The sequence below is a fragment of the Drosophila mojavensis genome, unplaced genomic scaffold (assembly GCF_018153725.1).
Source record: "Drosophila mojavensis isolate 15081-1352.22 unplaced genomic scaffold, ASM1815372v1 contig_81, whole genome shotgun sequence".
In the NCBI taxonomy this organism is placed as follows: Eukaryota; Metazoa; Arthropoda; class Insecta; order Diptera; family Drosophilidae; genus Drosophila; species Drosophila mojavensis.
The window spans coordinates 5,822,355-5,847,506 of NW_025318907.1; the positions used below are offsets into that span (position 1 = coordinate 5,822,355).

The 25,152-nt window shown below is 42.0% G+C and overlaps 2 protein-coding genes across 5 annotated transcripts in view; both read right to left on the reverse strand.

Annotated features, from left to right (window-relative positions):
* The window catches only part of LOC6580832 (protein goliath), a 45,008-nt gene extending 44,730 nt beyond the window's left edge, over nt 1-278 (reverse strand). For all 3 annotated transcript variants that reach the window (XM_015164441.3, XM_015164439.3, XM_044011143.1), the window contains exon 1: nt 105-278. The gene's annotated coding sequence lies outside the window, so the exon portion shown is untranslated. The remainder of the gene's footprint in view (nt 1-104) is intronic.
* Nucleotides 279-7,713: 7,435 nt separating this feature from the next.
* LOC6580837 (protein jim lovell) lies at nt 7,714-24,929 on the reverse strand. Of its 2 annotated transcripts, none has more exons than XM_032730192.2 (5): nt 24,459-24,929; nt 22,824-23,024; nt 16,801-19,413; nt 12,467-12,598; nt 7,714-8,627 (listed from the first exon to the last, which is right to left on the reverse strand). In XM_032730192.2, the coding sequence occupies exons 3-5, from the start codon at nt 19,343-19,345 to the stop codon at nt 7,807-7,809; spliced, it is 3,498 nt and encodes a 1,165-aa protein (XP_032586083.2). In that variant the 5' UTR covers nt 19,346-19,413; nt 22,824-23,024; nt 24,459-24,929; the 3' UTR covers nt 7,714-7,806. The 2 variants fall into 2 exon arrangements, with proteins under 2 accessions (XP_032586083.2, XP_015019928.2); XM_015164442.3 differs by having other exon boundaries at nt 16,765-19,413.
* Nucleotides 24,930-25,152: the final 223 nt, after the last annotated feature.

Consider the following 25,152-nt stretch of genomic DNA (forward strand, 5'->3'; position numbering starts at 1 on the left):
ATTTGTATACCACATTTTGCGCGATGTTTCCTGCTGTGAATGTAAAAGTTGTTTCGGAAACTGTGGTATAACGGTAACTGTGATGAAGGTCAGTTATAACTCACCTTAGAAATTCATCTGCTCGTTAGCATAAAACTTAATTGAAATGAAATTTATATCAAATTTTTATTGCTGTTTCTCGTTTTTGCGTCTGCCAGCGAGATTTTGTTGTTGTAGTTGTAGTTGTGGTTGTTATTGTTGTTGTTGCACCAACAGCTGTTTTGTGCCACACACAGATACACACACTCACACTGAAACGGAGAGAGAGAGAGAGAGAACGAGAGACAAACGCTACCGAGCACAAAACATAAATAAACAACAAATATAATTTTATTTTATTTATTTTATATATTAAAAAAACGTCGCGTATTTGCTTGAGTATGTTAATATTTTTACCTATTCCTTTTTTAAAATTTTCTTTCTTTTTTTTATTTATTAAAAGCTGTTTCTTAATTTTCTTGGCGCATTTTTGCAATCAATTTTTTTTACATATTTATACTGCTGTTGTTTTTGTTGTTGTCGTTGTTGTGCACACGCGATTGGAATTTCGGTATTTTTTGTGTTGAAAGTGCGTTGCGAGTATCTACGAGATACTTTTCGGCTAGCAGTTGGCTTTAGTTGTTCATCATAGGAAAACTCAACGCAACTGCCCTGGTGCACCCATAGCATTTGTTAATATTTGATTCAACTGAAATAAACAACGATTCACAGTCCAAAATACAGACACGCAGCGACAGAGCGACGGAGCGTAGCGGCAGCAGCGCCAACCGAATTGTTATCCAACTCGTTGCAGACACGAAAAGCAACTGAATTCACGGCTCACACAACCCAAACTGAGAGCTCGACGGACTCGCAGCGAACTCAAACGTCGCGAGTCGAGAGTCGAGAGTCGCGCCGCCTCGTACTGCGAATGTCGAGTGCCGAACGTCGGACGTGGAACGCAGGCGCCGCACAGATACTGCGAGAGCAGTACTGTAGTCACTAGCTAAATGTGACAACGGTGTTGGATTCACGGCAATGAAATGCAAGTGAAGATCTCATAGATTGATATTCGAATAATTGACTCTGTCTGAAATTGAAATCAGCGTTGAACTGGAATAAGCGAAATAAATAGTGTAATTTTGATAAGATATAAAATATATATTGATATATGGTATATAGTTATGTATATATTAGAGAGAGTACTAGAAAATTAATGAAATAAATAATACAAAGCCAAAGGTAAAGCGTATATAAATAGTATATACTTAATGTATAATGTATAAACTGAACAAATAATAAACATATGCAGCTATATTTAAAGACAGCATAGGTACATAGTTTAATTTTTGGATCAACCATTTATCATTCATTTTGATTTGCTCAGTAGAAGATCATACATTTAAGTGCTATGATAATGTGTTATTCTGTATCTCAAAGATATATCCTTTAAAACGAGTATATGAAACCTTTTATTTAAAAACAAAATTTCATACAGATTTGTATAGTTAATATTGGTAAATAATATATATTTCTCATGAAATAGCATTACCATGGCAGTTGTGTACTCTCTCCTCAGTTAATTTAGATAACATTTGTATAACAACATCTACAAATATCATAGATATATATATTGTTGTTAAATAGAATATGATATTTGATACTAAGTATTTTGCATTTTTAGCTCAAAATATATTGTCAATTATAAAAAATTGTTTCATTAATTAACAAAAGATAACAATCAAATTTAAATATTAAAATATATTGCGAAGAAATATATTTAAAAAATTATATATGTATATTAAAACCTTTCTTACAATAAGCCAAATATCAAATATTTTAAACGATTTAAATTATATATACTTGCGTAATAATTAATAGTACCACAATTGTGGTAAATTAAAATTCCACGTCTATGAAGTTTGACTGTGGTGCATTTGAGAGAACGAGAAGGTATGCGTAACACAGGTGGACAGAGAGACAAGGAGGGAGAGAGAGAGAGAGAGTACGAAATAGAGAGAAGTGAAGTGAGAGTCAAAGAAAGAGAGGCAGAGAGAAGATTTCGCTTGGTGGGCTTAGTGCGGTTTGTTTTAATTTTAGTTTCCATGTTTGTTTCAATTTGCATCTGTTTCAGTTTCTGTTTCAGTTTCTCTTTCCGACTCAGTTTTGGACTCCGCGGTTCGGTCTGCCTTTGGGTCTCGGCTTCTGTTTGTCGTCTTTGGCTGTATTGTGTCTGCATATGGGGCTTAGGCTTAGTTATTTTTAGCGCCACTCGATTTGGTCTTCGGGACGGTGGTGCGGCGTGGTGCAATGCGTGTGGTGGCCGCGTGTCACATGCCGGCGCGCATTGTCCACATCTCGCTGTCGCCGCTGACGCCAAAGTCGAGCAATGTGACCGCTTCCCTCTGCCTCTCTCTCCCCCTATCTGGGTCTGTCTCTGCCTCAGCAAGGGCTGCTAATTGCAGGTGCTACTCAACAGGCAGGTGCTACTCAATGGGGGCAGGAGTGTCGCGGTTGCAATTAGGGCAACTAATTAATAATATAGCCTGCTAAGTGGAGGCAGCCACCACTTGCACCCACCTATCGATCAATGCAAGACACCTGTGCAAACATCTGTGTGCCTGTCTTGGTGTGAGTGTGCGTATGTCTGTGTGTGTGTGTTTATGTCTCGCACTGATTGGATATTAATTTATGCATATCGATACGTGAGCTAGTTGTTTGCCAGTAGGTCAGCAGCTAAGGCCTAATCAGACCATAGCCCTTTTTGCATGCAGCAGATAATCTCTGCTGTGAAATGCATTTCATACAGGTTTTCACCGAGAATCTACAATTCAATTAATTTCCGTTGATAGAGCCCTCTTAATTACAATGCACTCGAACATCAACAAATTTTCAAAGCTAAATCAAAAGAGCGGCAAGGGGCAAGCCTTAGTTAGAGCGGAAATTCTATTTTCATAGAAAACTTGTTCATGTTTTTCTTGAATAGCATATAAATCATTACGAAGACAATTACAACTTTTTAAATAAAGATAAACAGCTGGAAAAGTATTAAATATGTTAATAAATAAATGTTAATATAAATCATAAAAAATATATAAAATAAAAGTGTAACAGAGTCTGCCAAGAATAAATTCTATTTACGCAAAAAAAAAAAAAAAAGTTTGTAAATAATTTAAAATTTATTAAGTGAGAACTTACATAAAAAATAAAAACCCAGTAAAACAAATGAATGAATAAGTTTATAAACAATTTAGCTAAAATCAATCCATCAATATTTGAAAGTAAAATAAATTAAAATTATAATAATTACTGAGATGAAAATTAATATTGGAATAAAATTATGTACTGCAATATATATTGCTATATATTATTCTAAAATATATATTTTATAATATATATTTATATTTATAATATATTTTATTATTAGACTATAAAAGTATAATATAAATTTTATTAAGTGCATAATTTCAAAAATATACAATTTAAAAATAGATGTATCTTCTAAAAAATTTAATGAAATAGACATGTTGTCTGTTGTCTTAGTCATGAAAGCGAACAGTTTTTCTATATATAGATTTGTATACTATAACAATAAAGTCTGATAAGAGATAGCTATATCTCGTCTTTTAGCTCATTATCCGTTATCTTATGCATTCAGGGCTAAGCTCATTTTATAGTCCTGGCAAAGTTCACACTCTGTGAGATCCACCAGCATTATGGCCATAAAAAAACGCACGTGCTTAGTATTTACCGCTACAATATATGCATTCATAAGATAATATATAGGTATAAGCAAATACTGTCCCTAGGGCAAGAGCGAGCAGCGAGCAGAGCGCATCAAACTCTGAAGCCGAATGAAACTGCGAAAGAGCACAGAGTGACGCAATTGCCAGACGAAATTCTCAATCATAAAGTATTGTCTATATTTTCAGCCAAAAATCAGAGAGAAGCAACAAACGTCGAAGCACGAGTATCTAGTATAATATATATGCTAATGCAAATGAGAATGCGACTGCAAATATGCAGCTGATATGATACGGCGTTTGAGTTAATGAGCCGTTGACTGGCTGCGCGGCGGGTTCAATGCCCACAGCTGAGTCAAAAATATGCATAGAATAGCGCCGAGCGGTAGCTAGAGCATTCCATAGCCAAACTGTGGCGTGCAGATGCTGTGCACGCTGAGAATGACTGACTGGCAAATACCCTGGACTTGGTAGCAAAAAGGTTAGCACATGAATAGTTGATGATTAAGCAAAGGCTCACAATCTGTTAAGAATCTGTTAGATTTAATAATGTTAGATAATTTACTTTTTTGTACTTTGATTTGATTTGATTGCAGATAAACGCATCTGAGGAAAACTGCGATATTTATTGACCCTACAAACATTTTTTATTGAAAGCATTTATAATTTGCGAAGGAATATTGAGAAAACATTATTTATTGATAGCTATTCAAAAGAGTAAATAGTTTAATAAATTTTCATTTCATTCAATGTGTTTACTTAATTAATTATAATATTTTAATTTTTAAGACCTGACAATTATCAATTAGGGATTCAAAAAAATTGTCATTATAATATTTGTATTTGTATATTTGTCTTAAAATCCAATTCATTCAATAGAATGGTCGCTATTAGGTAAACCAAAACATTTTATATGAGTTCAAATCATTAGTAGATTATATGAATGCTCAATTTAAAAATAATTGATCTCTAACTCAAGCTAGACACATAAAGAGTCCACTTAAAATATAAATTTAAAATATTCCGTCTGCTCACATAGAGACAAGTACTATATACTACCCTCTATCAGAGATGTACGCACAGGGTGTGCGCAGCGACAGGCAGCCGACGACGACGGGAAACAAAGGCAAAGACAAAGGCCAGGCAACTGGCCATGACTGACACCCTGGCAAGAGGTAGCCAATGATCCTGATGCCCGGGCTGATGATGATGCGGCCAGCAGAGAATTGGACAGACTGACGCCTGGCCGTGCGTCCCTCTGTCTAGCGGTCCATCTGTCGGCATGTCGAAGCGTGGCAGGAGAAATCACATGCAATACAAATTAAGCCAATGTTTGATGAAATTTGACTACTACTGGGAATGGGAATCGGAGTCAGAGATGGAGGCCTGCACCTGCACCTGCGGCAACTGACAACTGGCAACAGGCAGCAGACAACCACAGCAACCAGATAAACTCTTGGCCATACAGATGCAGATATGTTTGCGGCATCTGCAGCGACCAGCATGAATTTTGCTGTCGTTTGGCCAAACCAGATGCAATTGAAGGCCAGATAGAGAGGAGAGAAGGAGAGAGGGTGAGGGAGCTATGCAAATACAAATGCAGTTATGTGCATATCCCATATGAATGGTTGGGCCAGTCGAGCTGACCTTTTGTTGTTCATTTTTAACGTGTGCAGCAGAGGTCGATACGGCACAGGTCAAATCCGGTTCACCGGCTACCCACACTCACTGGGCTGACACCCTTTCCACAATTTTGGCAAGCCATGGACAATGTACAGTGAGTTATAACTGCTCCAACAAAGAATTGTGTAAACCTTTAATGAATCAATACAAGGTTGAAACTTTTAACGCCATGCAAAAGACTTCTAGATATTTCAATTGCTGCTATTATAATTTTAAATCTATTTTTATTATCAGCTTACATCAATGAGTGTGCCCAATAAATAATTTTACACTTTTTTGTTGTTTAAATAGATTTGCTGTTTAAAATGTTTTTGAATTTCAAATCGATCCGCCAAACTTAACTCATGGTTACTTGACAAAAAGATAGTTGCTACAGCACGGTTGGTGTACACGCTAAAAAATACCAGTCTTAACGAAGAACATGTTTAACGTTAATTAGTGAGTTCACAAACGACTTCTTAACGAACCGTTCGCTGGTACACAGTTCTGTATGCTTAATGAAGGCTATAATTTATCAAAGTTCCACACCATCAAAAAGTGTTGCACAGTGCATAGTGAAAATCCGCATATATTTCCTATATTAGTATTTGAATATTTTAATACTTTAATTCACTTCGTACAAGGCCATGTTTGAAATATTTCATCACAATCCCTTGGATGTGTGCGATTGAATAAACGAAATAACACTGCCGTTATTACAAGTCACCAGTTTAACGAAATGACAAATGATTTAGCAAAGTAACTCACTCACATATTCAAGACACAAACCGTCGTAGCTCGCATATCGCCTGCCGCCACAGCTTATCGAACCAAACGATAACAAAATATGTTAGTACAAATTCAAATACGTTTTTGAATGTAAATAAAATTTAATTTTGTATAACTTTACGAAATTTCAAATTCTACTTTCAATAACAAGACTGGCAATCACTATTTAATGATTAATCTCATTTAACTTTTTATTTAATAACCTTTACTAATTATATGCATAACTTAGTCAATATTTTGTTATTCTGTTTTTCATTTCTTCTTGTGTTTGTAATCATAATTAAAATATTTGTTGAGCTTATAATTTATTAAAAACTATGCGCGGATAAATGAGTCACTTGCCAATGCGAGCATCGTCGCTTGGTTCATATACAAATTCAATTACAAAAAAACTGAATAAATTGCAGGGCATTCCCCGTTACATTAAGTTTACCGTTAAGTTTGCACTACACTTACACAGCGAACTCTATAAATATATGTATATATGTATGTGTGTGTGTGTGTGTATATATGTGATACAACTACTCGTATATGCATTAATGAATCTCGATTGGATATACGATTTATACAGTTACGAATTGCCTAGGGGATTACGCTTAGACTATATAACTAAATAATTGCCGCTGGTTCATAGAATAACATTAAAAATTTTGGTACAGTCATCGTCGTCATAAATATATATATATATATATATATAAATATGCGTAGATCAATATCATTATTATAATTATTTTATTTGTAAATTTTCATTCTGTCTGTTTTCGAATTATTTTATTTTCTCATACGCGGAATGCCCCTAATGCTGATTGGTTTTGGTTAGATTTGCTTTCGTATTTACAGATTTTTCCCTTAACAGTATAGCTAGCCACAAATTTCGTTTTGATTATATTCTTACTTACATACGTACAATCATAATGAATGCAAATAATTGATTAATTAATAATAATTAATGGTGATTAAATTAGGTTAAGTGCTCAATGTATTGCCTCAAATGCTTTGTAAGCTTTGTCATATTCAGTTACTTAGCTTAAAATTAACAATAATTAATAGTAATTAAACACAAACTAAAGCACACGAAATTATAAGTGGGAATAGGAACTAAAAGCACCAGCAAAATATACAAAATCAAAAACCATATAATTATCGTCGTATAAAGTATATGCTTAATTGTAAATTAAATATTGTCGAATCGAAGTTCTAAATTAGACTCTTAATTAATTGAATTCATTCGAACATATTGCATGCCATTTTCACAGTTGGACCCCTCTCTCCCTCTTCAGGTGCGCAGTGGGGGCGGCAGCGCGGCGGGGTGTGGCGGTGGCAGGCTTCCAGCTCCAGCTGCTCCACCTACTCCTGCTCCGGCTCCTCCGCCTCCTCCTCCTGGCCCGTGCAGCGGCACTCGCTTAGACCTGTAGCGCTTCAGCTTGCGCCGCGCCATGAAGATGCTCGGATTGAAGTTGAAGTCGCGACAGCCGTGCGGCGGCGGTGCATGCGGCGGGGGCGGAGCAGGAGGCGAGTGGGTGGTGGGTGCAGCGGCGTCCAGATCGTAGGGCGGGAAGAACATTGGGTTGGCAGCCCAATCCCGCCACATATTTCAATCCTGCGCCGCCCCATTCGCCTGCGCCAGCGTCGCCTCGCCATGTCGCCGCTGCTCCATGGCAGCAGCGGCCGCAGCCATGGCGAAGTCATCGTCCAGCGAGGAGGATTGCTTGGATCCCACCGACTTGCAGTCCTCGTCCATGCTGACGCCCAGATTGTGCATGGCCACGGCCGCATGATGCCGCTCCGCCGGCGGCAGCAGGTTGAGCATGCTGAGCGGAAGGCCGGGGAAGCCGCCGGAAAAGTCCGGGTAGAAGCCTTGCGGATTGAACGGGTTGAACAGCGCGCTGGGGCCGCCCAGCAGATCCGGCTCTGAGCTGCCGCTGCGAGGCCCAGCGGGTGGTCCCAGCGGCAGGCCCAGCTCCAAGTCGAGCGGACCCAGGCCGCCCAGTTCGCTGGGATGTGGCATGGGTGGTGGGCCACCACCGGAGCCACTGCCATTGCCGCTGCCATTGGCGTTGCTGTTGTTGCCGCTCGAGTTGGCGTGGGCGTTCTTCTCCTTGTCCTTTTCCTTGCGCTCCTTTTTCTCGCTCTTGGAGCCGCCACTGCCACCGCCGCTGATGCCCATCTGCAGCATCTCGATGGGCGGCCCGCTGATGCAGTCCTTGCGCAGCTGCTCCAGCTTCAAGCTCTTGCCGTACTTGCCCCGCACGTACATCAGCAGCGAGTTGTAGGGAATGCCAAAGATGCGCGACGCCTGAGACGTGGTCATCTTCTTGTTCCACACGTGCTGCAGTGCCTCCGTCAGCTCCGTGTTGGTCCACGAACGGGGCGGCCCGCCGCGTGGCGCCGAGTGCTGTCCTTTGGGGCGTGGCACTGCAATAGAGAGTGGGAGAGAGAGGGAGAGATTGATTAGTACTTGCATGCGAAGCTCTACTGTAGTCTTGAGTCTTGGTCGGGTTATCTGGCGGCGACCATCTCCTAATGTTTCAATCTACGTGCCCCATATGCGGCCTAGACAATTTTGTTGAAAGATTCGCCCATTGTCTGCAGTTGTCTACAGCTCATACACACCCTGTTGCTGTTCCGATACCCTGTAGACTTGTGTAGTGCACTGCAGGGGTATATATGGAGCGGATTTCAGTCTAAACTAACTCGAATATGAGCATATTTCGTGCATAGAAACAAGTCAGCTCAAATCAGCGTAATATAATACACTTATTCAATGTTTAGGATCCCGCTCAGCACCTGCCCCACAATTGATCCCCTTCTATAGAAAAATAAGTAGGCGCATAGCATGACTGCTAGCCTGGCACTCTCTCGCTGTTGTTGCTGTTGCATGTGGCACCTACAGAAAAGCGAACGCTGTGGTGGTTCCCATACCCGCAGCCTGCGCTGGAGCCAGTGCCTCGCCCGACCTTCCATATGCAAATTACGAGCATGCAGCCTCGTCACATGCGCCGCCAAAACTCAATTTAGATCCACAGATATCGACCTGCCCCACAACGAGAGAGTTGCTGCCACAGGTTCAGCTGGTCCGATCGACAACAACTGCGACTTGGAGACAACATCGAGCCTAGAGTTGAGGCTGAAGCTGAAGCTGGGGCTGCAGTTTGAAGCCATGTCGAATCGCTGCGCACTTATATGTGGCCAAAATTTGCTGGCTGCGATAATTTACAGTTTATTGCAGCTTTTCCTTTGGCTCTTTAGCTCTCTGGCCTGGCTGATAGTGCCGATAGCTAGATTTTGGCAAAGTGAAAACCAAAGCGGGACTCAAGAGCTAATATGAGAGCATTTGATGAGTGCGAGCTTGAGGAGAAGTGAAGCTGAACTATAAAGCTGGCCTCGCGAGTAGCTCTGCTTATTAAGTAGGTTCGGGTATGCGGAGCCTCGTTATTAGTTCGAAGTTCTTATGTAATGCAGCTGTTATTTGTTTTTCTCTTTTCGTTTTTTGCTTGGGTTCAAATGATAGGTCAGACCTTTTTTCCAATGAACTGCAACAAGAACAAGCTGGCAGAACCCCGATGCAATTGTTGTGGCTCTTCGAGCTGTTGTTGGCTTCTAATAAGGCAGGCAGCGCTGCCCCGAGACGTCCTCTCTGCTAGCCAAATGAAATTTGAATTTGTTACAAATCGCAAATCACGTTTTCAGACATAAACAACTGACTAGAGCGCGAGACAGGCTGGCAGAGAGAAAGAAGGGAAGGGAGACAGAGAGACAGAAGGAGAGAAAACAATCAGAAAATGAACAAATGAATGTGAACAAATCAGTTAATCACACCCACACGAAGACAATGAAAGCAAAGTAAAGCAGAGGCCCTAGAAATATGTTAGTTGCCCTGCCGCCCGTAGGCCCGTTCGAGCCAAGTGCTTGATTCTTATCAATGTTGGCCAAAGGAAGAAACGTAGGGAAAACCCGTTTGCCCGATTCGCAATAAAGAATATCGTGCTATACGCCAGATTTGCGCTTTTTAGCACAGTTTTATTTACTGTTTCACATTGTTCGCAATTTAAGCAGCGATTGTCATGGTCGGGATGAGTAGGAGTCCCTCATTGTCTCCCTCCCTCTCCCCCTCTACCGGTGTGTGTGTGTGTGTGATGAGCACACCGAAGATCAGCTCAGATACGAACTTTGTTGTGGCATTTCGCTTTTGGCATGCCAAGCATCTGATCACGACTTTCTGTAACTGTGGCTATTGATCACAAAATTAAGCAATTAAATGTGATCCGAGTTGAAAGTGTGTACGAAACGAAGCGGAAAGATCGTCGATCAGATTTCAGCATACGGCCAGATTACTCTCATGCATGTAAGAGATTTGTTTATGAAAATTATACATAATTGTGGGCAGCAGCAGAGCCTGTAATGAACCAAAGTCAAACCAACATAAGCTCAAAAGATCTTGCTTTTGTCTGAAGTACTGGAAAAAAGATTGCAAATCTTAAATTGTATACGAAGCTAAACAATACCAATAACAGATACAGATCGGGTGTTTATTGATAAGGGGCGTAGATCATAAATTACTATTAACATTTATATATAGTAAGAAATAGAGATAAAAGCTCTCATGAAATGTGAGTCGAGCCTATACACAATAGAGGCCCACAAAACACTCCAAATTGAGATATTAGCTCTAAGCCTAGTTAACTATGCGATAGCAACAACTTTTAGCTTACATAGTATCCCCTTGTAACTTTTCTTCATTTCACTTTGCAGCTCACTGTGGCGCCTGAAACATTTAAGAGATCATTCACGAAATCATTTAAGATCTTAGCTCTATCTCTCATTCATGAAAAGCGCTAACCAAGCACTTAAGCCATCAACGCCAGTCCAGCTGTCAAATTAGCTGTCAAAACTTGCAGCTCACATGCTCGGCTCAAGCCGTAAGCCAACAATCATCGGGCCGCTTCGCCCCCTCCAGCTCCCTCGTTTGTCAATCACATGACAATCAAGAGAGATAGATAATTGATTTCTGAACCACATTTTGTACATATTATAGAAATATTATTTCCCCACACATAAACACATGCACACTTACAGTTACATGAAAAAATTCATTAACTTTCTGAGGTTTCACTTGCATTTCAAATAAAGAAATCGAAATAAACGACTTCGTTTATGGAGCTGACTATTTGTCAATCAAGAGTTGAGGGGAAAAAAAAAAACACGACGTTTACGATATGCATAGGTGCACATGTTGATCCAGTCAAGAAACAAACAAACCCAGCTACAGTGCAGGCCAGGCCAGTGGAGCTACACAGGAAAACCACAAAAACAAATTTGCCGCCTCACATGATCGCACGAGTGATCGCGTCTTAACTGATCGAAGAGGGGGCAACGCGGCCGATAGAATGCCGAAAGGAAATGAGCACGCATTGAATTCAGAGCGTTTTGTTTTTCTTGCATCTGTGAGTGTGGCAAAAGGGGAAGAACTGCGATCAGTGATCACTGATCAGTTAAGTTTTTGCTGCGAATATTGATATATGTAAAAAATCATTTACGGAAGTATAAAAGCGGCAAAGAATGTATTCTTTTTTTACTATATTGCTGAAGAAATCTATCTGAGACTAACTCCTCGAGCATTGATTGATCGTGGTTGATAAAGACGTTGTAATCCATAAGCATTGATCAGATGTGACTACAAATTCTGTTCATTCGATAACAGCTGACAATGAGCGAGTATATCAACCTTCTCTATTCAACAGTCTAAGACTCTAGAGTAAGAGTAAACTTTAAGGCTTTCAAGATCACAGCAATATCCATTTTCAGGTAATAGTCTGTAATATAATTCATTTCAACAAAACTGATCCATTATAATTTTTTTGCAACTGTATGTTCGCTGATATTTACTGATCAACGATCTAGGGCTAAAGACCAGACACCTACTGAAGCGATTTCTGGTGATTGCCCAAGCTAGCGACGTAATCAAAAGTGCAGCAACTTTTTTCTTGACTGCGCTCAGCCGCGAGATCAATCAGTCAGGTGTGAAGTAAGGCACGAAACGGCATTAGGTAAAGGGAGACTTCGGCAGCAGCGATTGCAAAGTGATCGACATGGCAATCATGTTGAATGGATTTTCAACCTTTCTCGCGCAGTACGTTTCCAGTGTGTCTGATTTTGTTTTTATTGGGTTCGAAGTTAACGCTCCGAGGTTAATTAGCTGTTTGTTTTTCACGTAGTCGGAGCTAAAGGTGACGGGCTTTTCGATGACTACTCACTTTTCTTTTTGAGAAACGGCGGCGGACCGCCGGGCATATCGCGTGGATCACTCATTTCCATTAGCGGGTTGTAGAGCTTGCCAGGATCGATGCCGGGCGGAAATAGACCAAGCGGCGAGTCCAGGCCAAACACTGCAAGAAGGAGAGAAACAAAAGTTAAATTAGATGAAAATTATCGAAGATATTAAACTTATGCCGTTGGCTAATCAGCTGTGATACTCGTTCAACTATTTTATACCTGGCTATTTATAAGTTGGCTTTATTTAAAAACTGACTGCAATTGCGAATGCTTCCATAAGCGATTCATTTTCCAGCTCACTGAATGGCCAAACTAACAATGGGAAGCAGAGCGAAAGCGAAGGCGAAGGCGAACGCGAACTTCCGAGACATAACCCCAAAGACTATGACAATCGAGTGCAACTGGCTGTAGAAGTGGATGCCGACAATGTAAACAATGGAACGTCATTATTCTATTAATAATTTGCGCTACGAGTGCACTTCTACACATGAGTGAAACAATTGAAGCGCTGATGAGGCGTCCACGACGAGCCGAAGGATCTGCGAAGACGGTGAAAAGGAAGCCACAGGATGCGCAGGGAGAAGCAGCCTGAGCAGAGCAGCCTCAGTGTATGTCAGGCATAACGCATACCGCATAACGCATAAGGCATAACGCATAACACTGACATTCTGCTCAATGATTTCATAAGTACGCGAATGCGAAGCTAAGACACAACACACACCCTCAGGCACACACACACACCCACACACACACACATGAATAAATGTGAGTATTTGTATCTATATCTTAAGACGTTTGTATCTGCTGCATAATGACACAAATAACGAGCGCGCATTGTTTGCGACGCGCTCTGCAACTCAAGTATTCAAGACATAACAACACGCTGCGTATACGTAATATGCGTTTCTATTTTGCCTTCCTCTGGCTCACCCTCTGTCTCTCTGTCTTTCGCTTTCCCTCTCTCTCTCTCTGGAACTCTATATTCGAAATCAAAGCAAGTCTGCCTTGGCGAAATTAGTGCGGATTTCTTTTCACGTTTATTCTCAAGGGTTCTAGAACAAGACAGCCATTGAGTTGTCTACACACACCCACACACAACGCATATACCCACACAACCACACTCCCATGTCACATGCTATTAGTTCAATGATTTTCACGCCGAAATGCCGTTTGCTGGCACAAAAAATAAATCACATTCTTCATACGGCAAATCTTTTTCTGCGGCTGTCTGCAACGCTTCTGTTTGGCTAGAGACTGAGTGTAGTGTAAACAAAGCCGGGCAACGGTGACTATATGAATTACTATGTGACATTTGGAGAAGGGGCAGAGAGTGAGAGAGATGAAGCATCTTGAATAAAAGAATTATGATCAAAAGCTCTTGGGCAATGCTTATCAAGGCATGCTTTTAAAAGAAGGAAATAGTATCGACTAAAACAGATCTAACAAGATAACAATATCTATACCAGCTTTAGGTAAATCTTTAAAAAATTCAATAATTTTGTTTATATTTAATTAAACATCAAAGTGTTACGTATAGATTTCAGTTCTTATTCATATAATATCTCCCTCATAATTTTAGTTTTCTTCGATCATACCACCTTTTGTTCATATCAAACAAAATTTCCTAATAATATTTAGCTCTAATGACATACACCTTCCTAACGATCGTTTTGATCTTTACCATCATCATATACAAAATTCTTGCATTACTTTGTTACTTTTGATGACATTCAACTCCCTTCCGATGCTTACGACTTCCTCAGCCCCACGATCGTCTCATATTCAACTTCGCATTGCTTTCAGCTGACATCACATACAAGATACATACATTCCCTAGCTAAGATAGAGTATATGCTTCCTTTTGCATTTCTTTGCCAAGTCGCGGCTTCTTGCTTGTATCCTTGGCTGGCATTCATTGCCTGCAGCCTGTTTATGCAGTAGTTAGCGAGCTGCTTGTAAGCCCCTCGCCAGCCCCGTTCTCCGCCCCTAACCCCATGGCCAACATTGCTCTGATATGTTGGTTGAAATTTTTGTCGCATTAAAAGGTATTGCGCTTCCTGCGACTCGGCATTTTCGTACAATTTTTCATATTTTTGTGCCTTAATTTATTTTATATCCTGTGTGCGCGTCGCGCCCGTCAGAGCAACGGGTTTGAGTTGGCCAAGGGGGCTGGACTCCCCAAACGGATATTATTAATATGAATATCGCGCGACTTATATGCAAAGTTTTATACGAAAAGGGAAGCGACACGAAGAGAGAGAGAGAGAGAGAGAGGGAGGTAGGCAGGGTATGAAGGACTATCAGAAGTCTAAGGAATCAGAGCTCAGTTAGGTCTCTGCACAGCACACAGGACTCTGTATTTTTTATTTATGCTGCCAAAGTTGTTTGCCAAAAGGTTTAAACGTCGCTGCAGTACCGTGTGGCATACTTTAAACACAACACACTCTGTGTGTGTGTGTGTGAGAGAGAGTGTGGGCGTGGCAGTTGTCTGCGTGTGTGTCTGTCTGTTGGGCAACTTAAAAGTCATTTCACTAAACGTCTGCCGACAGTTTGAACTCGCGACTAAGAAAAAACACACACACATAATCGCACACACACACACACACTCCCACACACACACACTGCCACACATGTTGTTTCGCCTGCTTCACATGTTGCCAAGACACAACATAAATTCCAAGCGACCTGCACGCAACATTGAGTCCGCTTCTCACGCCCCTTGTGCTCCGCCGCCTCTGTTGCTGCCTCTGTCTCGGGTGACATAAATATATACATATATATGTACATATATATGGAAAGAAAATCATATATAAACCGCAATTGAATTTATTTCGACTGCAACTCCAACTTGCGAGTTTGCAACGACCGCAAATGCAGCGACAAGGAACAGAGACCACTTCCACCACCTCCCCCTCGACCGACAACTCCACCTATGCTCAGGAAAATTGGTTGGGTCTATGCAACGCCACACAGAGGCGCCAGCAGGCCAGAGGGGCGCAATAACTAAACTGTCAAATTATTAGAGCTGCACTTGCGGCTCTCGTCGTATTTTAGTTTTTCAGTTCATTTCAATATTTTTATGAGCTGTCAACGGGCAAAAATTGTTTATGACTTAATTAGGAATGAACCGAAAGGGGTTGCAAAGGGGGTAGGAGGTAAAGTGAACTAGGCAATAGGTTAAAAAGCTATCGCAAGCGTTCGTGACATGGGCGAGGGAAAATAGCTTTTAAATTGCGAATTGCAGTGGATAAAATGTGCAAAAAATTTAACATGAGCAGCGCATAGAGGGGCGTAGGGCAAGCTAAATGGGAAAAGCAAGAATGTGAAGTTTTTATGGTTATGCGGCCTTAAGAATGTTATGGGTGAATGAATTATATTTATCTACTCCTAATAGTTGAAGTGATGTATGGAGGAAAGATCTGATTAAACGGACAATTGAAATGATATAGATAGGAGATATTAAGAGAAGATCTGCTAAGGATAAATCCTCCTCAAATGTCTGCAATGATGTGCAGTACTTTTCTTTTCAGGTCACCCATGTGTCAGTTTATACCTACATATAATAGAATCCCCCTTCAAGCGCTCCTGCCAACTTGTTGCGCCGGAGTACATAAACAAAAACAAAAAAAAATATCCATAAGCATATAAAATGACAGAGGAAAAATACGTAAAGAGCTGCGCGAGAGTGTGAATACCCACACGGAAGGCCAACCTAATGCGTTTAAGGGCTTTGCGACAGCTTTGGCCCTGGCAACGAGCGCATGAGTTGAGCAAAGGATGCTTATGCAATCGGAGCCGCTTTGATGTTGCTGCTGGCAGACAGAGAGTAAGGAAGGAGTGGATATGGCGACAGTGGCCACATGTTGCATGCTGCAAGACAGCGAAGGCAGTCAAAGGACATGGCAGCTTATTAAATGGCAAGTTACTGGTGCGTACGTGCGAGAAGAAGTCACAGTGGCAAGAAGTCCTCGAGAGTGACAGGGAGAAAGGGGCAGATGGAGAGAGAGAGAGAGAGGGGGGTGAAGACAAACGGAGACAGATAGAGTAGGAGCTGTCCGTAAGGACTACAAGCTGCAAGGACTGAGAATGGAGAATGAAAATAAAAGATACCAATAAGGATTCTAAGCAGAGACTAAAGGCAGCCGCGTTTATTAGGACTTCCGCTCATGGTAAGACCAAATGTGTTTAGCCAGCAACAGGATGCGAAGGAGCTGCAGAATGAAGCTGGGTCTAACCCAGTGACCTCGCGTGAAGCGATAAGTGAATGGTGGCTACTTACTATGGGGTGGCGTTAGCGTCAACGCCGAGGACATACCGGGAAAGGGCAGCGGCGACGGCGGATGCGGCTGTCCATCCTGCGGATTATAGTGGCCGGGCAGGCTCATCGGTGAGGTGGGCGCGAATTCTTTGCAGAAGTCCTTGCCGAAGTCCTTGCCAAAATCCTTGCCAAAATCCTTGCCAAACTCCTTGCCGAACTCCTTGCCGAACTCCTTGCTCAGCCGATTCATACTCTCCTCAAGCCGTTCGTGCGGCGCCTGGCCCGGCCCCGCCCCACCATTGTGCGACCCGAAGGGCGGCAAACCCATCGGTCCCAGCAGATTGTTGGCGAATGCATTGTGCTCGCGCTGCAGCGCCTGCTCGCGCGTCTCGCGCGGATCACGCCCCTCGCGCTGATGCATGGCTGCCGCTGCTGCTGCCGCGGCCAGCGACATTTCCATTTGATGCTCCATGTGATGGAACGGATTCTCGCCAGCGGCGCCTGCAGCGGCAACGGCGGCAGCGGCTGCCGCATGCATCTGTGCCTCCAGTGCATCCATGTGGCAGGGCGGGCTGTCGGGCAGGCCGGGTGGTCGCATGCCGGGTGGGGGGAAGGGCAACAGCCCGTTGTTGCCGGGTGTACAGCTGTTGGGCGTGTGGCTGGGCGTGGAGCTGGCGCTGGGTTTGGCATTGAGCTGTCTGATGTCCTTTAAGGACAACATGATGCGCTGATTGTTGTCTTGCAGTTTGCTGCTGTTGTTGTTGTTGTTGCTGCTGCTGTTGTTGTTGTTCGTGTTACTCTCATTGTCGGAGGAGTGGCAGTTGCTAGTGTCCTTGTCCTTCTTGGTGGTGCACAAATCCTCCGGCCCATCGCTAAGACAAGGTGACATTGCTGCTGCGTTAGCCGCGGCCACAGCCGCCTGCCTGCGCAGTTCGTTGGTCGTGTGTATAAGCTCTTCGATGTCCTGTTCATCCTCATCCTCGTCCGGATCGTGTTCATGATCGTGATCATGCTCCCGATCGTGATCGTGATCGCGATCGGGCTCCTGCTCGTTCTCAGCCTCTTCCTGCTCTTGATCCTGCTCCTGTTCTCGATCTTCATCCTCTTCCTCCTCTAGCTCAGGCTCAGCCTGCTGATTGGACGTGATGAGTGGCATTGCCTGCTCCTGCTCTGGCTCAAGGTTATCCTTTTGCTGCTGCTGATGCTGCTGCTGCTGCTGCTGTTGCTCAGGCTCAGCAGGAGGAGCGTCTGTCTGCTGCTCATCCTGATCCATGGGAATTACGTCATCCGTTGTGGAATGCTTGTCGTTTTGCTCCCGGTCTAGGTCCTGGTCCTGATCCTGCTCCTCTCGCAGCTCGTGTTTGATCACAGTTTGCAGCGCCGACTCCGACGTCTCCGGCTTGCTGAGCGCAAAATCGTGCGGCACATCGCCGGATCGTCGACGTGGACGCGCCTGCTTGCGACGCGGCATGGGCGAACTGCCGCCCAGCTCCTGATCGCTCTCAGGCTCCCGTTCGCACTCCTGCTCCCGCTTGCGACGCAGACTGAGTGCCGCCATAGTGTTAGCCGGACTGCCAAAGAGCCGACCAGGCATGATTAGCTTGCCACTCGTTGGCCTCACCATCGAAGGCGACTCGTCTTCGTAGCTGGACGACAGTAGCGAGGCGTCCAGCAGATTGAAGTCATCAGGCGAGGCGGCCGGCGTGGGCGTATGCTCCGGCACAGAGCTCTCGACCAGGCCGCGCACCTGAAGCGATTCACCTGCCTGTATGAGTGTCTGCAAGCGCTGCTGGGGCACACTGATCTCTCCCCGATACATAAAGTCCACAATCGCCTGAACGACCCAGCCGCGGAAGTCCTTCAAGACTATAACCGGGTGCTTGCAGGGCGTCTCCGCGAAGACGCGCTGGAAGAAGGGCGAGCAGGCGGACAAGACCATCTTGTGGGCGCGTATCGAGGTCTCTGCACAGACGAGGGTCACGTCCACCAGCGTCTTGGTCTGCAGCAGGGCATCGAAGGCGCGCAGGATGTGATTCTGATGGTTGTTCCAGCGCAGGCTGTAGTGATCCTGTGTGGCTGCCAGGGCGGCGCTTACCGCTGTGGGCGTGGCAGGTGGACTGTGCGTCGTTGTGGGCGTGGCAGCTGCAGCTGTTGCTGTCGCTGCTGCAGTCGCACTCGCGGCTTGGCTCATGTTCAGCGGCAAGGCTGGCGGCGTGGGCGGCGTTGTGGGTGGCGTCGTGTGCATCGCAGCATGGGCGTGGCTGTGCGTCGAGGTCGCCGGCATGGGCATGGGCAGCGACAAAGGCAGAGGCAGAGGCAGCGGTAGGGACAGCTGATGATGCGTGTGTAGCTGCTGATGATGGTGGTCAGAGATGGTGCTCGCTCCTGTTCCCGGTCCCGTTCCCGTTCCTGCTCCTGCTCCTGCTCCCGACCCAGCCGTCACGGCCACTCCCGGCGGCGTCGTGTTGCTTGGCTTGGCCAGCAGCGGCAGCGCGGCAAGTGGCGCTGGCGCCACCTGGCGGCCGTATTCGTTCATATGCAGCGCCAGCGGCAGCGACGTCAGTTTGCAGCGTTTTATCAGCTCCTCTGCGTCCTTTAACATGCCCCGCTTCCGCTCTAGCTCACTTGTCTCACCTCAAAGCTTCCAGTTGCTGCTAGGCGACCAGATAGCTGCAAAGGGAAGAAGAGGAAGCAGAGAAAAAACATAGGTTAGAGGCGAATGTACAAAGAGAGCTTAGGCATGCTTTGCATAATCTATTTACATATAATACACTGAAAGAAAAGCTTCACAGGAATCAGAGTACAAGTAGAGTAATAAAATAATTGTAGAGTAATAAAATAATTATTCTTATTAACTGTTTATCATAAATACCTCTCACTAAGAGTTATGTCTCTAATAGACAAAAGTCAAAGATTTGATATACATACATATATGTATGTATTTTACGCAATGAGCATCAGTCATGAATATCATACTTTTATAAACTGTTCAACCCACTGATCTGATATGATCTATATTTTAATAGAATTAATAGTTAAGAAATAATTTATTTAATTAATAAAGCATTTCCTTTCCTTTTTATTCACGAGTTCCATGGAATTAATCATGAGTTACCAAAACTTGCATAATTATTTAATGAAAAATAATTAATTTTAATAATTTCTAGTCTGCTACTAATATGATCATTATCTATCATCACTATGAACATTCATTTAAGCTGCTATACGATTTCGTTTAGAGTATATAGTTGCCTGTCATCGTTGCACTTGCTTTCGCTCAGTGTATTCAATACTCGTTACTCATGACATATGCCATGTCGTGTATGTGCTGTGATAATATGTTAATGAGTCGCGGCATATATCATCTTTTTTTGCCTACCCTCCACTCATCTCAATGCGCAGCATTTTCAGCAAATCCCAAGCACAACAAAAGCCAAAACAATGCAAAAGCCGAACAAAACAAAAAAGCAGAAAAAAGACAAACAGGAGTAGAAACTGTGCAAACGCACATGAAGCAATCAGAGTCGGCTACGTGTCGTGTCGCATATCCTTGAGGATATCACATGCAGATGTGTGATGTGTGATAATGGCTCACTCGTCTAGCCCCTGTGCCTCGCCCCTCGTCCCGCACCCCACGCCCCTATACCAGCAAGCCAGCCAGTCAGCCAGCCCGTCCCCCTCCCTGCCTGCCTGCAGCTTTTTCTATCAGTCCGTCTGTCTATAGCGCGTTTTTTGTTTGTTTATCTAAGCCTCATACATACGCGAGAAGACAGTGGAGATTTTTTATGAAAAATATTAAATAAAATAAAATAATATAATTAAGAATAATAATATTTCATGATTAATTCTAGCCATTTATTATTTCAGATGCAATCTTTAATTATTTATCAAATCCTATAATAATGTAATAAATATTTTATCAATAAATTAATGTATATAATATGCATACAAGAAGTTCAATCATAAGAGTGTTTCTTTAAGTTTTGATTTTTATAATTTAAATTTGCCAAATTAATTTAGCTTATATTTGTTATCTTTACATTACTAAACTTTTTCTAGACTTAACGTGGAATATATCCTTGCTCATTAATTTATATCCCAAATATTTGCTGTTCTGCCCACTGTTCGTTGTCTGCTGAGCTTTTTTTCACGCATCTCAGTGCGTGGCATCTAATTAATTCAGCAACTGTCTGGCGTGCTGTACCTACACACACACACACGCACACACACCTTGGTATCTCCCACTCTCGCCAGAGGGCGCTGCATGCTGCGTGTGTGAATTTTAAAAAGAGTCGGCAGCTGGCTGACAACGCGCATCCCGTCACCTAGTCAAGCAGGAGTCCCTGCCCAAGCCAAAGCCAAAGCCAAACCAAAGCCAGGCAATGTCTTCAATGCCAGCGAATGCAAAATTAAAAAACTTTACATTTACCCGGCGTAAATAAACATTTTTATTTGGCGTTAGCTGCGGCTCCAGCTGATGCTGCAACCGCATTTGCGACTGGCAGTGCGACTGCGTCTTCGCCTTGCGAGTCCTGGCGGCAACCGCATATTAACACATGCCGCCAGGAGAGAGCCACCGAGGCACCCACGCCTCTATGCAACAATGTGCAATTAGCAGGCATGCGGAATGCGGCATGTGGCATGCGGCATGCGGCTTGCAACTCATTTGCGGTGCAGCTGCAGCAAGTGAGACAACATTTTTATTTATTTACTCGCGTATTTTACTTTCGAGCGTTGCTAAAAGCGACACAGTTCAGAAAACAGTTAATGCCACTTGCTACCTGGCAGGTGGTGCAGATGAGGTGGGTGCAAGAAGCAGAAGAGAGGAAGACTTACTCGAGTTTTTAATTAATGTCGCAGTAAGTCAGTCAGATTTACTAGTAGGGCAGTTGCAATTGGATTTAAGGCGGTCACGGGCCTTAGACAAGCAATGCAGTAGGAGAGAGAGAGAGAGAGAGAGTGAAGTGTAGAGATTGAGACAGATAATGGAGGACTTGTCAAAGTGGCATGCTACGCAAAATAAATCTTAAAGATACTTTAAGATAATGTTGAATGTCACAAAATGGACACTTTAAGGACCTATAAGCTTTGATCAAAATAATTTGAAGAATTTATAATGATTATTATTATTAATATTTGAATAGTCTCATTTAAATATTTAATAATGATATTTAATAATGATATTTTTTTTTTTAATATTAAACGTTCTTCTTTGTTTTGTGAAGGTATCCATTGGTTGATAATACATTTTAAAAATAGATAAAAATTCTTCAGTTGGTGACTACCAAATCAAATCAAATCATGTTTCTAAAGATACCACTTAATAGAATGATGATGTTTAAAATGAAAACAAACCAAAATTATTAGCATCCATTTTTCATTTACAAAATCTTAGCCACACATCAAATATTATAGGAACTTTTTATTAGTAGATAGATATATAAATTTAAATGTTTTATAAAAACTATCCTGCAGTTGTTACTATCACCAGAATCGTGTTTAAGCCCACGAAGTATTTTACTATCCTTCCCGATCAAGAGCCAAGTCGATCTACTCTTCCGCATTTATCTGAGTGTCTATGTATATGTTTGTATGTTTGCATTCATATATTCATATAATACTCAATTTTTTAATTTTATTCATCGTAGCATCATCGTACCATTAAGTTTGTTACAATGAGATCAATTAACATATATATCAAATATTAATATGTTTTAAATATCTCGAAACGAGTCTGAAATTCGATATATAAATTGATTTAATGCAATCATATATATGAATATATGATTATAGAGTTTATGGAGCACAAGTACATAGAATATAGTACAGATTCTACTATACTATACTTATACATCCCCACTCTGAACAGCTGGTTTCAATACGCTTATTATCTAGTCGGATATATTCTTCAAGAGTGCACCTGATCACTTTTTTATTTTCAATTCAAAGTTTTAATATATTTCATTTTGTATTTGAATTGTAGTAATAACATTTTCCTTCTATTTTCATGTCTCTTATCCTTAAAAACTTTTTAAATTTCAAAATAAACTTTTTCCATTTTTATTGTGCTCTTTACGTACCATTCAAATATCTCTTTATTTGATCGTCCCAGCAATATCCTTTTACACTTTTCGATCAGATCAGGTCTGCTTTTCTACTATTTATATATATTTATATATATTTGTGTATATGTGCATTCCACTTGCTGCAGATGGTGGCTAATATTATTTATATTAACGCAGTTTTTTTTTGTTAGTCGATTACATTTCGCTTTCCTTAAACTGTAAGCACAAGAAACGCAGTCGAAATTAGATATGCGTTTATTATTATTGTGTTTCACATGTGTTTTCTTTTGTATTTTTGTATTATTTTGATAAACGTTCTTCAGGTGTGCGAACAAAAGGTGCACACACACATGCACACACACGCGCACACACGAGAGCTCTACGTTGTGGGTTTCACTGCGTTCACCTCGAGGGTTTGCCACAAACTGATTCAAAGCAATGCAAATAAATGCGCAGCACATGTGAATATGGATATGGATATGGATACGGGGTGTATATACACACATACAAGTATGTAGTACATACAACCACAGATCTCTCACCCTCTACACGCAACATGCACTTCGCACCCTCAAATGGCAACACATTCGTTTATGTATACATGTGTATGTGCTGTATATTGCAGTGGGCAGGATCAGCTCGCAGCTCTCAGTGCGGAGCTCTCAGCTCTGCTCTTCAGCTCTCTCGAAGCGAAATTTCCTCACTACTGCAGGTGATAATCAGGTGTGTGTGCGTGTGGGTGTATGTGTATGTTGACAGGCCAAACAAACAGAGAACAACACGCAAGTAAATAAACAGTGTGCGGGCAAACAGGTAACACAGGAAAAGGTCCCGCACAGGTATTTCGTTCAATTAAATGGACGCTGACAGATCAATTTGTGGGCCCATTTACAGCACTCATAAAACTCTCACTGTTCGTGCGTATGTGTGTGTGCGTGTGTGCGAGTATATGTTGCACTCGATCCTTTAGTTTGTTTAGTAAATTTCACAGAATCTCTGTTGTTTCATTTGAAAAATCCGCGTTTTATGATAGGCGCGACAACCAAAACACACATATTTGGTTTTCAAGATTTTTACTATTTATGAGATTAACGAATCCAATTATTATTCCTATTTTGTTATTGCTTTATTAAAATTAATATTTGAAAATATTTTTTATATGTAGACCCATTTTTAATTAAATGTCTTTCAATTATATTATAAAATAAAAAATAAAAAAAAATAATAATAATAATAATAAATAAAAAATTATACTATTAATAAATAATATTCAATATATATATTCAATATATCAGTAAACATTTTTTTTTTTTAATTTAAAATAGTTAGTTTGAAACATAGAAGTAAATAATAATAATATTAATGAATAATATTTAAAAAAATTTGTTTTTATTGTATATTTAACAATTATTTAATATATTTTTCAAAAATAGTTTTCTTATAATGCATCTACATTTATTAATTCATTTGTGCTTTTAGGTTGTTAACACTGGAACAAAATCAAGTTATTTACAACTTCATTATTATTATTATTAATATTTTTTTTTCCAAAATCCTTTTGTGAACTCTTTAATTTCTTTTAGTTTTCAAAATATATTTAATATATTTTTTATAATATATTTTCTTTAATTTTTTAACACATTCATTTACCATTTAATGGTCTCTAAAAGCAGCCCGAGAACGTATCGAGATCTATTCAAATTGAAATCCTCTTTTCGATCCCGTTAAGTTCTTTGTTTCCATTCGACACACGTCCACCTTCTAACAGCGCACATAGACAACTGTCCCGTGGAAGTGTGTTCGGATGAGTTTTTGCCATTCACATGTGAGTGCACGAATTTTATCACATACTTTAGCTCCAAAAAAGAGTTAACGGTAATTTTTGGCGTCGGCCCGAGCTTGTAACGGTTAACGGTAACGCCTCGCCCAGCGCGTGAGTGTGTGTGCGTGTGAGCGTGTGTCCTGTGGTCGCGTGTATGTTTCGAACCGTTCAAACGTCACGAAGCGACTAATTCAAATGATGTCGGCCCGAAAAAACAGATATGCGAGCCAAAGGCAGCGACGGCAACAGCGTTAGCTACAGCGACGTCGGCAGCAGCGTCACACACACGCGACCCTCACAACCGTTGCCGCCCCCGCTCCTAGTACGCTCCACCCTTCCCTCCCGCCCACGTGCGCGCACACGTATGAGCAGGCGAGGCACAAACAACAAACAGCATGCGAAACACATGAGGATGCTCGCAGCACGACGCGAGCGACGAGCTCGATGTACGAGTAACGGTAACGGCGACGATGGCGATAGCGATGGCGTTGGCGATGGCGCTGGCAGCGACGCTGGCGTTTT

Bases quoted from the DNA above. Each gene is read 5' to 3' on its own strand.
- LOC6580837 (XM_015164442.3), bottom strand. From the start codon at position 19,345: ATGTTAAAGGACGCAGAGGAGCTGATAAAACGCTGCAAACTGACGTCG. The intron at 12,599-16,764 runs GTAAGTAGCCAC...TCCTTCTTGCAG, and splicing joins GACGCTAACGCCACCCCATA to TGTTTGGCCTGGACTCGCCG. The intron at 8,628-12,466 runs GTGAGTAGTCAT...TCTCTATTGCAG, and splicing joins GCCGTTTCTCAAAAAGAAAA to TGCCACGCCCCAAAGGACAG.